General features: G+C 55.2%; 1 protein-coding gene across 3 annotated transcripts in view; it reads right to left on the bottom strand.

Moving 5' to 3' along the window:
* Nucleotides 1–17,505, bottom strand: part of MICAL3 (microtubule associated monooxygenase, calponin and LIM domain containing 3) — a 143,097-nt gene that overhangs the window by 32,264 nt on the left and 93,328 nt on the right. For all 3 annotated transcript variants that reach the window (XM_040233628.1, XM_040233629.1, XM_040233630.1), the window contains exons 20-24: nt 17,181–17,288; nt 14,940–15,047; nt 14,298–14,484; nt 11,111–11,199; nt 10,306–10,393 (exon numbers count right to left, since the gene is read on the bottom strand). In XM_040233628.1, coding sequence (XP_040089562.1) covers nt 10,306–10,393; nt 11,111–11,199; nt 14,298–14,484; nt 14,940–15,047; nt 17,181–17,288 — 580 coding nt within the window. The remainder of the gene's footprint in view (nt 1–10,305; nt 10,394–11,110; nt 11,200–14,297; nt 14,485–14,939; nt 15,048–17,180; nt 17,289–17,505) is intronic.

Below are 17,505 nucleotides of genomic sequence, written 5' to 3'. Positions count from 1 at the left end.
GTCTTCCAGAGAAGCTCAGAACGCGAGGAAAGATTGAAGGACAGGATTGATAACTACTCCTCACAGACCAACTGTCTACCTGTCCATCGGGGTGACCGTATTCTTACGTGAGGCACAGAGACGAGTGTGTGGCTGCACGGGGGAGACCCTGAACTGCCAGGAGTTAGCAGCGACAGAGAGACCGAGCAGGGGAAACGCGACAGGGATGAATCAGAGCTGTCCCAGGAGACCCATCCGGTGGAAGGGGACAGCCTGCAGCCCAGGGAGTCCTTTCCGGAAGGCCGAGGGACTTGTCCACACCACAGGCCTATGCGCCCCGGCTGCAGGATCCCTGGGTACTTTTGCTTTCATGTTAGTTTTCTAGTGTTAAATTCCTTTTGCTGCTATTATTGCAGCACCTCCCATGGGTGCTTTTCAGGCATGTGGGAATCCTGGCACATGTCACTCTCCCTAAGACACATACCCTGGTCTCCACTGAAAGACTGTCCCAGGGCTCCGTGTAGCTCTCTAGGTAACACGTCTTCCCTGTGCTCAAACGCCTCACAGGGGAACCTCAGCCTGGCCCAACCGGCTGCCGCGTCAGCCTGTGGGAAGCTGCAGCTGTGATGAGCGCACTGGGGCTCGCTGGTGCTCTTTAGTCCCTGACGGCCGAGCTCCAGCCGAAACTCTTGCCTCCCTGCCGGCCACCCACCTCCACAAACCTGTGAACACACAGGTGCCACAGGGGCCACCCACAAAACAGGAATGCCCCTGTGATCTGTCCAAGGGAAGCGATCTATCCAAGGGAAGCGATTTGTCCACCAAGCCACTTGTGTGGCTAAACACATACGCAGCAGGTAAAGAGAAGGATGGCCCCACAGGTCAGCCTGGCCCAGGCCTCTCTCCTCCCCCTGCCTTGGGCACCCTCTGCAGGCCCCCAGGGCTCAAATGCATCTTTATCACACCAGCTACCCCCTGAACACACCTCAAATGAGGATGGGGCCTCGGGGAGGGGAGTACCCTCTGATGCGAAGCACTTCCAGTCGTCTGTGCCCCTGGGCACATTTTTTAAGAAACTGCCCGTAATCCAGCCATCACAGGGACAAACCTGCCCACACCCACCCCCACCTTCCACGAAAGGCCCTCTGCTCTGCAGCAGGCTCCTGTTGAAGACAACATCTCCCTCCCCCCAGGTAGTCCAAGATTTGTTTCTGGAAATGAGCCAAGTTCCACCAGCAGGCCCACAACCACTATCCGAAACACAGGCTCTCATCTGTCCACCGTCCCTGAGACTGGCCTGGAGACTGGTCAGGGGCCCTGTGAGGCTGATGGAAGTGAGCACAAAGCCCTTCCCAGAGGCCAGCTGGGCACCATGAGGCACCGTCCAGCGCTGACTCCATCCTGCAGGGGCCATGAGGTGGCACAGAAAGCCCTGGGGCACAGGGTGTGGGTGGAGCCAGACCACCCCCAGGCCCCGTGAGTGCAGCCCAAGCCCCAATCCTGAGAAGCTGTGACCCTGCTGTCCCTCTCTCATGTGGGTGCTGACAGTTCAGCTTCACCAAACTCCATCTGTGACTGCTTTCCTTTCGTTGCTATAGTGAAGAGCCTCTGGTGGTCACAGAGTCAGCAGGTGACCTCACAGCCTATCCATGCAGGCTGAGGAAAAAGCAAGGCCAAATTTAGCCAAGCCCTGCAGGGACTTAACGTGCTGTGCCGGCCAGCTCCCAGGCCCAGACACGCAGGCCCTTCTCACTGTTCTGTTTCTCCAAACCTCTGCCGTCTGGGAATACAGCCCAGCGGGCCGTGCGGTCCTCACCCTGTAGGATGCACCGCCCAGTCAGCAGAAACAACCCGAACTCACACTTACTCTGATGACCCCAGCATTTTCTGGAAGCCCTGCCAACAATCATGGCTGATAGTCCCCAAATCCTGTCAGATCAACCAGCTTCCATGTGTTCTAGCTTATTTGCTCCTGACAACAGCCTTATGAGGTAAGGGGAGCAGGGAACCTTTTGTCCATGTTTTCTAACTTCATTAGACGGAAAAGCTGAACCTCAGAGAGACCATTGACCAGAGATGGTAGGGTGACAGGCTGCAGGGCTGGAGCCCAAGTCAGCGTCTTCTCTGCACGTGTTCCCTAGCCCGGCTCTGTTCTTTGATGACCATGTTCCAGGGTGCAGGGAGGTCCACTGCGGGTCATGAAAGACCTCTGGACTTCTGTTCCAGAACGTGTCCTCAACATCTGACAGCATCTGCAGCACCCGCAAGGACGCCTGCTCGCACATGGGGTCGTGGGCTAACAGCCTGCCCGGGTGGAGACCCCACGTCACGGCCTTGGTTCTCACACGCCCTCCGCCTGATCTCCCACAGGGAACAACCATGTGGAGGCTGATTTCACACCTGCACCCTGTGCTCACTTCGGACTCTAGTCTAGAACGGTGGTTGTCAACCAGATGCTCTTCTCTTTTGGGGTCGCCTGGCAATATCACAACCTGTGAAGGGGCCCTGACATCCACAGATTCTATAAACAGCCGACAACACACAACACAGAAGTATCTACCCAAACATCAACAGCGCCCAGAGCGCTGCCTGGAAGTCACAAGAGACTGTCTCAAACCTCGTACTCAAGGGGCCAGCCGCCTGCCAGACGCTGGACCGCAGCCTGACAGACAAGGTCGTTAGGACGGAGCGGTGAGCTCAGACATTCCTCTCTGCTGCTCAAGTGAGGCATCCTGACCCCAGAGGGCAGTGTGTGGAGCCCCCCCACCCTGGGAAGGGCCACGCCAGGCGCACAAGCCTACGCGCTGGGCACAGCACCCCACCCTTCCCTGTCCTCTGGCATGGCCCGGCTCACAGGAACTGTCCATCCCTACTGTCCATGCGAGGGCTGCCCACAGACCCGCCCGGCCCTCTAGCATGGGGCCTGGGGAACAGAAGCCCACAGGTACATCAGGAGGTCCACTCACTAGCCCAGGGAGAAAACCAGAATTGGAGACATGATGTGGAAAAACACTGCTTCATTTTTTGTGTGCCCAGCTCTCTTCATTTTTCCATTTCCCAAAACATCCTCTGTGGGCTCGCAGGGCCTGTCGCAGCACGCCTGCCTGCAGCTGTGCCTGACGTGCTCAGGCCTCTGAGCGCTCATGTGCCAACCCGAGCTGACCTGACATGGCAGAGCCCAGACAGCAATGATGCACGCTCCCTGCTCAGCCGGGTTTCAGGGTCATTTGATGTGAGTGGAGTCTGGAGGGGCCCAAACTCAAGACAGGTGAGAAGGTCAGTGTTTCCCATCCTGATGATTCTGCTCCAACTGTCAGTACAGAATCAGGCAGACCCTGTCTGCCCCTCTCCTTCGGCCAACCCCACCCAGGGCCATGCCGGGCCACTGCTGAGAACTGTAGAGCAGTACATCAGCTCCACCACCCTTGGGGCCACTTAGAAAGTGTGATAAAATGTGAGAGCAGAGAAGAAACTGGGGCTCAGGGAGCAGCACTGATCATCCCCCTGAACACAAGCCCGTCTCCTTGGGACTGACAGGCAGGAGAGTGCCCACGGAGGGCCACGGGGAGAGGCTGTTCAGGTCCATTTTCACTGACATGACTTCAGGCTCGGTTTCATTCGAATGCATCAAAGAGCTGATACGGAGAAAACGAGGAGGAGCTGGCTCAATGCCACCGCTCTCCTGCCTGGCCTCTTCTGACCACCCCCTGCACACACCCGGGACAAATGCCCTTGGCTCTCGAATCCACCCTCTTTGCAAAGGCACATCCCCAGCCGGGGGGTGGGGGTCACTGCTAAAAAGCTACACATGTATTTCCTGGGAATAACCAAACACACACTCACGGATGACAGAGAGTGCTCAGGAATGTCTTTTAACGAGTCATCTCTGCGGAGCAGACACGCAGCTCTTTCCTCTCCCCAGCAGATGAGCTGAAGCTGGGGGCCAGGCAGTGCCAGGGCGGCGCTGTGTCCTGGGTGCAGACTCCACCGGCTCCCCTGGCTCGGTGACATGGCCTCAATCCAGTCTGCAAAATGCTGCCTTCCTCGCAGCAACAGAGGAGTGCTGCGTCTGGACAGCGCCTGGCACACGGGAGTGCTGCACGCCTGCTGCATCAACGTTACAAGTCCTCCTGAACTGTGCTCTGAGTTTCTGTGACTCCGGCTCCAACAGCAGGTTGACCAGTATAGTCACTGGGGAAGCCTGACACGCCAAGCTTCACTCTGTTTTTATTTGACGGGGACTCCAGGGCAGACGTCGGCCATCCTGGCTATAAACATCACAGCCCTTGGCGTGGTGTCTGCAGCTGCCGGGAGCACGGCCATCAGCTTGCGGCAGCCGCCGAGCACTGCGGCTCCAGGGCTCCAGCGCTCCAGCCTCCACTGGGGCCGGCTGCCCACACCTGCACCCGCCTCCCATGGGGCTGGGCCTCCAGCAGTACTGAGGCCCCAAGAAAGCTCTGCCTCACTGAAGACAGGCAAGGAGCTGGTGCAGAGTGACCCATGGGAGACTGAACCAAGGGTAAAACCTTCTCTTTTAAAGGAAGAATCTACTGACCCAGAGAAGTCTGTTGGTGGCAAATGCTGGGAGGGAAATCTCACAACGGGTCTCTCCTACCTGGAGATTCTTCTAGATCCTGACTCGGTTCTATAAAACAGGGGCACAAGAGTAAACAGGCTGCTGTAGCCGTCCCGGGACCTCCTCAGCTGTACCGTTCCCCTTCGGGGTCTCAGGCTCTTTGACCGCAGGTCCCTAGTCACACTTTCAGGTCTAACCTTTGAGAAGCCACCTAGTCCCAAGAGGGTCGCCCTCTCGGGAACTCAGCTTCAAGGACGTGCGGATTCACCACCGTGGAAGGACACGAGAGCTGAATGACACATGCTTATTTGGGCCTCTGCATGGAAACAGCCCCGATGCTGTCACATGTCTGAGGCCCAGGTCCTCCCGGCGCCCTGGGCCTCGCCTGGCAGCCTGGGTCTACAGGGCCCCTGGTGGGGCCAAGTTTTCTCAAGGAGTTGGCTGTGATGGAGGCCCAGGCACACCGGGACCCCAGGTGCAGGAAGTCAAGAGAAGCAGGTCCCTGAGTGGAGGGCCTGAGCTCTTCCGGAGACCGGGGCCCCTTAACACAAAACTACTACTAAAGACCCCAGTTCCAGGCGAGGACAGTGTGAAACAACAGTGGCAAGGTGGAAATAACCCTGATACCTTACACAAGCACAGAAGAGGAACGCAATGCACACACCAGGGACAGGCTCATGCAGTCAACGTACAGTCCACAGTGAACTGGCGAGGACAGAAAGAGAGGTGAAGGACACGTGAGAGGTAACAGAGATCCTGGTCATCACCCGTACAGCCCAGGAGCCCCAGAAGGCATCCCCAAACTGCCCTTTGCATCTGTGAGTGATGGGGGCACTCTGACCTCACCTGTGGACACTATCAAAGGCGAGGTCAAGTTTGCTTGGCTTGAGTTAGGGGGTGGGTGCGTGGGAGAGGGGGCAACTTCCCCTCTCAATCACTGTCTTTCTTGGAGCAAAGCCTTGCCCCCACCCTTACCCCAGAGGACCTGTGGAGCAGGAGGCAAGACTGAGTGCCACACCTTCGGGGTTGGAGCAAAGCCTTGCCCCAGAGGACCTGTGGAGCAGGAGGCACGACCCAGCGCCATGCCTTCATCCCTGCAGGTCCTTGGGATGGTCTCCTGGCCAGCACTCGCTGGGTGCAGGGCTGGACCTTGAGGTACAAGGTGAGCCCTGGTTCAGAAGTCTTGGGGAAGTCGCAGAGCTCTACGAAAGGGCCTGGGGTCTAGGCATAAGTTTTCCCAAAGCCTTGTGCAAGCCGCTACACCCCAGAAAGGCCATGTGGGGGCTTGTCTCCAGTGTGTCCCTCAAGGGCAGGAGGAAACTCAGGGTCTGTCCTGTGTCCCCGTATGTACACAGGAGCCCTCCCAGAGAATGGACCAGTCAAGGGAACAGCCAGGGAACTGTTGAGAAAAGAGGAGGCTGGGTTTCAAGAAGTTTGGGGAAGAAACAGACCCAGAGGGAATTCTCCAGGGTCTTCACCCACTCTTTCTCTCCCAGTCTTTTGCAGAGGCCAGGACAGACCCGACTGACTGATTTCTGAGAAAGGGCAAGAAGAATTCAGGACCCAGCAAGGTGCTGCAGCCGTGCAGGCACCCAAGGGTGGAGGGGAGAGGCCCTTCGCACCAGACCCCGTCTCCTAGAGCACAGCTGTGCAGACGGGGTGCTCAGAGGGGGCCCACTGCGGCACCCTCTCGGGGCCCAATTCAGCACCCACACTGGCTGAGCCCAGCTCCACGGGCTGCACCGCCAAGGTCACAGCAAATGTGACAGGGTCTTGGAGGCGCAGACCTCCAGGCTCCAGTGGTCAGGCAGCACTGGTCCCCCAGCTCAGGGTCCGTGTCACACAGAGAAACAGAGTCAGGAGGACAGACCTGGACCATCCCTGTCGCCTGAGAGCCGCAAGCAGAGGAGAGGTGCCTACGTGCTCCTGTGCTCCTGGGCCTGGCACTGGCTCGTCAGGAGGAGGACACCAGCCTGGGGCCCCGGCAGACACTGGCTCGGGGGGAGTTTCTATTCCTCACCTGCTCGTCCCCCGGGGCCCTCATGCAGGCTGACTGGACGGGGGACACAGGTGGCATCTTCCTCCACGAAGCAAGCAAATGTCTTCCACCATGCTCTGCCACCCCCAGAACAGGGGCCTTTCCATCGACAGGAACCTTTTACTTCAGGTTCCCTGTCTCCCCCTTTTAATACACCTACACTCTCCCCCGACCTGGCCCCAGAGCGAGAGTCAAGCCTACTCCCGAGACCTGCCTGAGTGGGCCCTTTCCACCCTCCAATCAGGAGAAATGGGAGGAAAAGAAATACTCAGAAACCTGAAGATTGTTTGGAATTTATTCTCTTAAATAAGAACGGTAACATTTGTTAAAAAAAAAAAAAATTAGAAGCACAATACCTTAGTTTCACAGAAAACAAAGTTTCACAGAAAAAACAAAGTTACACAATTAAATAAAAACAGCTCACAAAGAAACACACCAAAACTCACAACAGCACAGATTAAAGGCAAGCATGAAGCTTCACAGAAGGCAGGCTGGAGGTAGAAAGGCGGGCATCCCTGGCACAGCTCTGGCCTCCGTACCATGCCTGGAGACCCACTGCTGCTTAATGGCTCAGGAAAAGTGGGGTGTGGAACCCCTTAACTCACTGGTCAGGCCTTCAAGGCCACGCTGAGGCCACTTTCAGGAGAGACTATGGGATTCCACTGTCTACAGACACACTAAACACCGAGAGACAGCAGGAAGCTGCAGTAACAGGCCCAGGGAGTCAGACACGCCTTGGAAGCAAAGTGGTCCTCGGGGCCCCTGAAAGACAGCCCTGTGCCCCTGGTCTCTGGTGCTGGAAGTATGCTCTGCTTGCTCTCTGAGACATTCCCCCCCACAATCTCCACCTTCACCAGGAGCCTGGCTTCTCTGCTCCCTCCAAATCCCGACCGGAACACTAAGATAGGCTAGGTCCCCAGGTAAGCCAGAACCAAGGAAAGAGAAGCTTTAGAAAAAGCTCCACTAGGATTGTGGTTATTACTCGGGGCACAATATGTAAACGTGTGCTTATACACAAGAGGCTGAACCGGTACAAGCACGTGTATGTATATATGTAAACATGCGTACATCACCATTTGCTAACGACTCTCAGGACTGGGCAGGGAAGCTGGATGCAGAATTCTCTGCCTCACTAACAGGTTTTCCAGAAATAGAAGCAGACTTGGGAAGCAGTGGGAGATCTGGTAATAACTCCTTCCTGATGGCAGGAACCCAGGATGGGTCGGAGTCGTCCTGCCATGCGACTGTCCTGGCTGGTGCAGTAAACACCTGGTTTCTTGGTGCTCACTCAGCAGGCCCACTACAGAACCCGGGTGCCACACAGGTCTGTCTAGGGATGGGGGCAGGCAGCGCCCAGCCAGATAGCCTTATGTGTTAAGATCATCTTTCTGTAAGATGAGAGGCAATGAAGGCTTCCTCCCATCCCATGTCTGTCACAGGGACTGGAAGGACAGCGTTTCTGATCCCCATGACCCCCACCTGTACACTTCAGTTCTGGTTCCCCACCATACGAGGTGTAAAGGGGAGTCCTCTGGATGAGGAAACGGTCTCAAAACCCACAACTGAGGGTCTTGTACTCAAGGGGAAAACGTACCATCTGAGGTTTTCTTTCTTTCTCTACCTGTTCTCCGAATGTTTCCTGTGGGCAGGTGCTGTAAGGAAACCTGTGCCAGGCCCGCGAACCTGCCACAGCCAGTGTAAGAAGCGTGAGACAAACTAGTTACAGACTGAGAGCAGAAAAGAGGGTTTCTACAGCAGAAGCACATCACAAACGAAGATGTTAGACCAGGCAGCAGCCGCAGGCCAGGCTGCCAGAGACCGATGTTGGACTAGGTTCTAATTCACGGGTTGTGTTTGTATTTTTGGCAACAGCAGTAACTGTGGTGGAAGAGGCGAACACAAGGGAAAGGAGGGAAACGCCACAGACTAAAGGGGCAGATGCGCAACAGCCGACCAGTCACGGCTCCCCCGGCCCCACCTCCCGGGGAACGGGGACCCGGGTATGAACCACACTCTACGCACCACTCACTCCTGCTCAGGGTGCAGCCCAGGGCACGTGCCAGGACCTGGCCTGACAACTGCCGTCCACAGCACACATTCTGAAGTCCTCTAACACCTGAATTTTTCTGAATCTTTTCAAATCAAGGTTCCAGTTAGCCAAAACTTTAGTTTGGGATTTTTTTCTCCTATTAAAGAAGCAGAAGAAATCAACATCAAGCCATGTGTAACAGGCACCCATGTCCTGCTCCTCTCCTGTGGAGGGGAAGTGCTGGTGCCCTGGGGCGTGTCCACACTCAGAGCCGTCTTTCTGAAAGCCCAGGTCTCCAAAGATAGCTACCCACTGGACCCCAGCGCTCTGGGCACTGGCTCACTGCTGCCCAAAGGGTACCTCCAACCGGGGCTCACATCCTGAACCCCACATGCTGTGAGAGGTGCGTCTCCCTCAAAATCAAGAAGGCCCTTGTGATTCATTCACAAGCCCAGCTCTCACCTTCTATCCCTGCTTCAGAGAAGGTTCCTCTTCTCTACGGAACCCTTCTCTCTCCACAGCTCCTAAAATCCTGAAGCCCACCACGCTTCCAAAGCAGACAGTCGGACGGCAAACTGAACCAGATCAAGTGCATGACCAGCAATGGCCTGACCTCCGCTGGCTTCGTTCCTCTGCAGATGTTCACAAGAGGCTGAGCGCCCTGGCTGTGTGCTGAGCCCCAGCTGGTGCTCACCTGCTCAAAGGCACACGCCTGTGTCTCTGCCAGCCCCTCCCCGACTCAGGGGCCCTCAGCACCTCACGAGAAAGACGGATTATAAGGGGCTTAAGCCTCTCCCGCCGGCTGCAGTGAGCTGGCCTGTGACCAGGCGGGGCTGCACAGGTCCCCGGGACCACCTGCATCTGTGGGACTGTGGACACACCACACAGGCTGCTTCGGCAGAGAGTAGGGAGAAGTGGCTTTAAGGAGAAAAACACTATTCTTCACAACAAAGCTGGTTCCATGAGCCCTTCTCTTCCTGCCTTCCGAGATCAGAATAAATGTGTTTTCAGAAGTGGGGGTGGTGGCACTCGCCTCCTGATGCAGGAAGAGGTTAACGTGGAGCCAGCCAGGGTCTGTCCTCCAGTGGTCACGGGTGTGGGGAGAGCAGCAGCAGCCGCCCCAGACACCAGGGCAGCGAAGGGGACAGAGGGAACCCAGTGCGGGTGGGCCTGTGTGCAACCCTGGGACCTTCTCACAGTCCCACGCTCGGCCCGAGGAGCCCACTGCGAGGGACCATGGGAAGGCCCTGCTGCCCTGGCTCGTCAGATGAGTCAGTGCTAAAAGTAGCCGGTTCTGAACTCCTCTTCTCTGGGCAGACCTGGGCTTGGCCCCCAGGTGTCTGATGGATGTGGGCAGGTCCCAGGGCCCGGCAATAAAACTCTGAGACTTGGAACAGACGGCACAAGGTGTGGGCGATGCCGCTGACCTGATGGTGCCCTACTGGCTCACAGTGGGCCAGTGAAACTCCCCTCGGATCTGCACCAGCACCTCTGACAGCCCATAGAGGAAGGGGACTCCGAACGCAAGCAGCTGGCACATGAAAAAGGAGTCCGGAGGGTTCTGGGCCGCCTGATGCCCAATCGACGAAATGCTGCACTGGAGGTGCTGGCTCATCCCCTTGGCCATGTCGCAGAGGCCGAGCGAGTGACGCGCCACCCAGCCAAACAAGGAAGTGAGGCTACCTGGGCTTCTCTCGGCAGGGCTGGCACTGGTGCTAGGCCGTCCGCTGGCGTCTGCGGCGGGGCTGTCCTGCAGGGGTCCCCGGGCCTCCTAGGAGAGGAAAATGACTGAGTGAGGCACCACGTCTTTTTTTTTTTTTTTTTTTTTTTGAGGCACCACGTCTTAAGAGACGGTGGCACCTGGCTGTGGTCACCAGGCAACCCAGAGATGTGCCAGGACACACATCACGGGGGTCGCAGGAGTCACGGTCCAGAGGTGCCTGGTACCCCTTCCCGGGCTCTCTGCCACCCCCAGAGGCCCTCTAGGAAGCAATGGTCAGCTGCTGACACACACAGGGACACCACATCTGAGAGGATACCAAGCTCAATTGAAAAGACAAGCAGGGAGCTGACTATGCTCAGTCTTTTAAAATAAAGTTCTTAGATGAGTGGTCCCTAGAATAAACAAAGTTAAAGGAGTTGGCCGCAGAACATTTATTTTGAGCCAAGTCTTTTTCCAGTGTCCTCTTCTCAGGAAAGGTGCAATTTTCAAGGCAAAAGGCTTTTTTTATACAGAACAAACAGAAGGGAGCGACGCTCTTGCCAGAGTAGCTCAGGTGCTGTCAAGAACACTTGCATAGTGAAACCCAACATTCGATGAGTCCTGACATGCTGCCCCTCCCCAAATCAAACCAAGACCACTTCTCAGACCCTCCCACTCACAGGAAGGGCTGCTAAGTGGTCACTCAGGGTCTGTTGGCCATGCCTGAGCTGCCACCACACTGGACGGTCACCTGGTGCCCCCACCCCTGTGGCCCAGCCCCATTACCTTTCCAGACAGAGGCGCCCCTGCCGGTCTCTTCCTCTGCGCAGGGCCAGACAGCCGGTAACAGTAGTGTGGCTTGCAGTAGAATTTACCTGCAGGCAGCAAGGAGCAGGGGAAGAGGTAGTGAGCAAGTCTCTGAAATGCCAGACTTGACCGCTGGTCTTGGCACACGCGTCCCCATCACCCCAGCCCGACCTTGCTCAGGCCAGGCCAGGGTTCTCGTCCAGGGAAGCCAGGCCCTCCTCTTCCCTGTGCCCGGATGCGTGGAGGCCACGGAGCCATCACCCAATCAGGGCCCAGAGCAGAGACTGCAGCCTGTACAGCGGGGCCAGCAAACAAAGTGGCTGTGTGTGCAGAACAAAGATGTGGTCACATGAAGAGCTGGAGGAGCATTTCTGGGGGAACCGAGAGTGAACACAAGTGCTGGAGGCACGAAGGCTGCCATGGGTGGGGCAGCACTGAACACTAGCTCTGCCGTGGTCCTCGGGCAACCATGTGCGACTTGGCACTGGTCAAACTGCAGCTCAGATCCTTAGTGGGCCAGATCAGCATTAAAGATGACGCAAAACAAACCAAAAAATCCTGTAACTGACTGTGACTAGAACAGAACAGAATTAAGCCTAGTAAGGAGCATCAGCGTGCACAGGGCATCCTCAGGGTCCACAAGTGTTTCCCAGTGCTCAGCTGTGCCCGCCTGGGCTGCCTGGGTCCTGGTGTAACACTGCATCCTGCTGCATAACGCGTGTCCTGCTGCACAACACGTGTATCCTGCTGCGTAACACGTGTGCCCCGCTGCGTGACGTGTGTGCCCCGCTGCGTGACGTGTGTGCCCCGCTGCGTGACGTGTGTGTCCCGCTGCGTGACGTGTGTGTCCCGCTGCGTGACGTGTGTGCCCCGCTGCGTGACGTGTGTGTCCCGCTGCATAACGTGTGTCCTGCTGCGCAATACGTGTCCTGTTGCATGTGTGTCCTAGTGCATAACACATATGTCCTGCTGCATAATGTGTGCAGTGCTGCGTAACGTGTCCTGCTGCAGGTGGGATCACAAGCTTGATTAATGCCAACCCTGGCATTGTAGTGGAATTCAGTCACAGAGGGGCGTGTTTTTCTCAGCCCTTTCTTTACTCCCACTTACAGTCAAGGTTTTAAAAATTAAAGGACAGACCCTGTTAGAGAAACTGTTGAAACCGGAGTAATCCCACTCATCTCTCTCATTTGGAGAGAGTGGCTCCTTTAACAAATTAACTTTCCTATTCTTGAAGTTAAAAAGAAGAAGACCAAACAAGAAATATGATAGAAAAGATCAATGAAAATGATTGTTCTTAAGATAAAACTGACATCAGACTAATTCAGAAAAACAGAGAGACGACTCAAATAAATAAAATCAGAAACAAAAGGAGACATTACAACTGATACCACAGAAATACAAAGGATCTAAGAAGCTCCTAAAAACAACTATTTGCCAATCTAGATAGCCTAGAGTAAATAAATAAATTCCTAGAAACATAATTTATCAAATCTCAGTCATAAGGAAACAGAAAACCTGAACTGACCAGTTCTGAGTAAAGAGACTGAGTCAGGGATTAAAATTCTCGCAAAACAGAAAAGCCCCAGACGGGATGGTTTCACTGGTGAATTCCATCAAACGTTTAAAGAACCAACAACAAGCCTTCTCAAATGCATCCAGAGAGCTGCTCGGGGACACTCCCAACTCATTCATGAGGCCACCATCAACCTCACACCAAAAGCCAGATAAGGAGCCTGCGAGAAAACTACAGACCAATATCCCTGACGAACACACATGCAACCACAAAATATTAGCAAACCAAATTGAACAGCACTTTGAAAGGATCAGACACCATTATCAAGTGGGATTTATTCTAGGAAGGCAAGGAAGCCTCACCCACAGCTCTCCAGAGTCCACCCAGGACAGGTGAGGTGCTTCCTGACACTCTGAGCATCACAGGTCCCTCCTCCTCTGCACTGTCCAAAGTCAGAGTCTGCACTGTGCCCTGGAGCCCACAGGCATTCTCACACTATCTGCTGCCAGGGCATCCCACGCAGGACCCAGCCTGCTTACACTCCATCCACCCCACAAGAGAATGTGTCTCCAGGTGTGGCACAGAATCTAGGGGCAAAAATACTTGTGGATCAATTCTCTGGGCCTGGAGGGATCCTTCCAGGCAAACCTCACAGACAGAAACACTGGGTGGGCTTCACTCCCCAAGCCCATCAGGGAGATCAAAGGCGTTCTCTGAAGACCCGGTGTGTGCGGTACGGAGAGCTGCACCCCTGCCCTCGCTTTGCATTCGTGTAACCAGAGGACCAGGGACCACAAGAGTAGGAGCCAGCTTTCCTCAGCTCCTCTCACTCACTATTCAAAGAGCCTGGATGAGGGACTATCTCCTCACCGCAGGGCGGCCCCCTCCTGTGTAAGGCCACCCCACGAGGATTCTCTCCCGCTCCTATTCACCTGCGTCTTTTCACTGTTGGATCAGTAAGACGGCCTCTCAAAAAGTCCCTCTGGGGTCCTGTAGGAACGGGTGTAGAAATCATCAACGTCTTAGGTGACTGTTTGCAGTTAACCCCAAGGTTTATCAGGTGGCAGACACGCCTCTCCATTAGGCTTTGCTATCAGTTCACATAATCCTCCACCTTCTGCCTCGTCAAGACCATCCCATTATGAAATCAACAAATACCGCAAAAGGCCAGGGCCTGACCAGCACGGTAAACCAGAGGAAGGCCTGTGCCACGCGCTCTCAATTCCACAGAGATGCGGATGCGAGAGAGAACGGGTGAGCATGCGCACAACTCGGGCACCTTCGGGAAGCCAACGTCCGAGAACAGTGGCCGAGGACGCAGTTTCAATGTGCTGCCACTGATCTCAGGCAAGAAACGCGGCTTTTTAAGACTGTGATTCTTCTTCTCTAAAGCAAAGATTAAAAGACTTATCCTCCTTGGGCCCCGTTCATTTTAAGATCCTGCCATGAGGTAGGAGAGCACGTTATCTTTGAAGCCAGGGCAGGCGTTTAGGTAAACACATGCCCTTCTCCTCTCCATGGTCATCAACGACACTGCCTGGTGACTCTGTGCACGGGGTGGGAACGCTCCCGAGAGGCAGACAGAAAAGCTTCTGTGTGAGCAAGCGGTGGGGGCCGTGTCTGGGTGCACCTCCGGCACGGGGAGCTCACCGTCCTCGAGGGCGTAGGCATAGGCCGACAGGCGCAGGGTGGTGGCGCAGTGCTCGCACTTGAAGCAGCTCCGGTGGAAGAACTTGCCCTCGGCGCTCAGCCGCTCCATCACGTAGACCCGCTTCTGGCAGAAATAGCAGGTATCACTGCCTCCCAAGTTCTGCGGGAACTCCTTCTTTATGGAGCCCTGGGGGAGGGAGGCACAGGTCAGGGAGAGGTCTCCTAGCACTCCCTGGGTGCACGACCCTCACTAAGTGGCTCAGCCTGAGGACCAGAGCCTCGTGCCCACGCAGCACTTGGCATAGTCTCTTCTCTGCCATTTATTAACGATCAAACCAAGTTCCTTCAACAGACTCTGATCTGAAGGTGCTCCTGTGGTTCTCCATGGACACAGGCTCCTGGACCCTAGAGCACTCACTAGGAGATTCTGTGTATACCGTTCACACAACATTCTAAACAACAATTTCAGCCCTGGAAGGTCAGTTGCAAAATACAGATACCTCAGAAAAGGAAAAAAAAAAAAAAAAAACACACCACATGGCACATAGTGGCTGCGTATGTCACTAGAGCTACTTAGAGCAAAGCAGGCGTGCTCTCCAGAGCGGCCTTATCCAGACAGACAGTGCCCTTAGCGTATCTTACCAGTTCCTTCTTGTCTAGAAGGGTTTTGGGTTGTTCTTTCCTTTGAAGCTGATTGGCTATCTGCTCAGCCAATGAGCTCACTCCGCCCGTGTACATCTTTATATACTTCTATTGGTTGGAGATTGTAAAATGACCAGAAAGAAGGAAAATGAGAAGGAAAAAAATAAATAAATTAAGAAGATGGGGCCGGGGGGGAATCTTTGAAAGGTATAAAATGAACACAAGGTGCAGCCACAAACATGCCAACACAGTGCCCACGAGCAGGGGACAGGTGTCAGTGCCCACACGCTGGCGCCAGCACAGGCGGGGCAAGGCTGCAGAGACAGCCAGATCCAGCAAGGAGAACCTGGTCCCTCTCACGCCTCTGGATGAAGTGCAGGGGCCGGGCAGGACAGGGTGGCTGTGTGCAGACAGGAGTGGGAAGGCCCAGTGGCTCAAACTGCATAAAAAGAACTCGAGGGGACCCCCGCACCGACCTCGTAGACAGCAGGCACCAGACAGCGGGCATGTCCCCGACCTGGGAGAGGGCTTGGGGAGCTGCTTCCTCATTTACTGACAGAAAGACAGCAAGGCCAACTCTCCACCTGGGTAATGTGTGTCCCTGGGGATGACATCCCTCATCACTGGCAACTGCTACACTCAGAGCCCCCGTGCTGGGCATCAGAGGCCCTGGCTTTACCAGGAAGAACCTTCCTCTGCCTGTTCTCCTATGGAGAGTTCTGTATTCCCCTGGGCCCCGAGGCCAAAGCCGTCCAGGCCAGCCAGGGCACTGCTGAAGCCGCTGCAGGAGTCTGCAGGGCTGCTGTGGAAGCCAGATGTGCTTCAATCCAGGAGGGGTCCTTCATTAAGTTGAAACAAGATAAAAGAAAAAAAATCCAACCACCTCAATCCTTTTTTCAGCAAAGCTGAAGAAGTCACAGGAGAAAACTATGCATTTCAATGGCAAGCCTTCTTGTGGAAACCCTGCTTTGAGCTCGTCTGCAGGGAGTGAGGCCAAAGCCTCGCCCACAGCCCGTGTGTGTGACACTCTCAGCAGCCGTGTGCCCGCGGGCCTGAGGAACCCTCTCTCTCATTCCACATCCAGAACGTGCAGGAGGGCTGGGGATGCCAGCAACCCCGGCAGGTGGCCGTATGGGAGGGAACCACCAGCCTGAGAACCGGCACATCCCGGATGGGGCAAGGACACCAGAAGAACGCTCCAGGGAAACGCTCCGGCGACTATGAGGACAGCAGCAGTGCATCGAGCAGTTCTCAAGGTTCAGCTGGAGCTGAGGGCTCAATTATGTTTTCAATTTAAAATAAGGAGATTTCCAAAGATTAGCGCCATTTACTCATTAACGCACAGCTCATATCCATCGGTGGTCGAGAAACACAAGTGGCTCTTAGACCTAAGGCCTCTTTAGATAGAGACGTGAGGGAAGCATAAGCCTGGAACAAACACTCAGGTGCAGCCAAGCTAACCCCAGGGGCAGAAAACGGCACATCCCCTGCAGCAGATGAGTGAGAGCACGGAGCAGACACCGCATTGAAGGCTGTGACACGGAGCAAGTTCGGGGTCATCCCGGCTCACCCTATGCTCCCATCAGAAACCAGCACCCTCAGCAAGCGCAGCCCAGGGCTGCCTGGCATAAAAGCACCCGTCACCTTCAGTTCTCTTTGTTTTTTAGCATGAACAGCAGATGGTTTTCCTCTCCCGACTCTCAAGAAACAGCTGCAATGTCGCTATCTCTGGACTGACACTGTGGCCACCACACGCACTCCATTCTGTACAGTCTGCCAGCAGCTCAGGAACAGGGACAGACAGAACAGGCCGAAGGCTCTGCCACCTGTCTGCAAACCCTGCACGTCTGGGTCAGCTCCATCGCAGGACCCAGCAGAGCTCATTCCTCACATGATTACAGTTCAAGAGGCACCTGGAATACTGGGTAGCCACCAGTCCCTTTAGGAGATTTAATTACACTACAGTTCTTATTTTATAACGCATTAATAGGAAGGCATGTGGAGTTAAAAACGCTCTATCATTAACTGGTAGGGCTGGAATATGGTGAATGTGGGCCGAAGTGGACAGAAGTTGCTGCAGTGAAGCGAGCAGCCGCCTGAACTCCGATGGACGCCTACCACCCTCACATGCATGACAGACACACACAGCTGGGTCCCTAAGGAGATAGGAAGGAGGTCTGTGTACGAGAAGAGAGTGGAGGCTGGAGAGGAAGCAGCTTTGTCCCGACTGGGCCAAGCTACCTGTCGGAGGGAGTCGGAGGAGGGAGAAGCAGGGCGGCTGGCGGAGCGGAGGCTTAGAGAAAGCTCCCACTGATCGACAAAAAATCGACGCGAAGGCTCAGGCTCTGGCTACAAGATACAAGATGGAGAAAAAAAAACTAAGGAAATGTGAAATTAAAAGTCACACACTGTCCTGAACACAAGCAACTTGGCAGTTTCAGACCCTTTATCTGGATTACAAATGCAGTAAAAAAAACAGTTCCAGAAGCAGCAATGGCTCATTCCAAGGCGGTGTCCAGCCCACACGTCCTGCACACCCCGCCGAGCCCCTCATGGCCTGAGCTGG

The sequence above is a fragment of the Oryx dammah genome, unplaced genomic scaffold (genome assembly GCF_014754425.2).
Source record: "Oryx dammah isolate SB20612 unplaced genomic scaffold, SCBI_Odam_1.1 HiC_scaffold_29, whole genome shotgun sequence".
In the NCBI taxonomy this organism is placed as follows: domain Eukaryota; kingdom Metazoa; phylum Chordata; class Mammalia; order Artiodactyla; family Bovidae; genus Oryx; species Oryx dammah.
The sequence above is the reverse complement of the archived record's forward strand: the minus strand, read 5'-3'. Positions and strand labels throughout refer to the sequence as shown.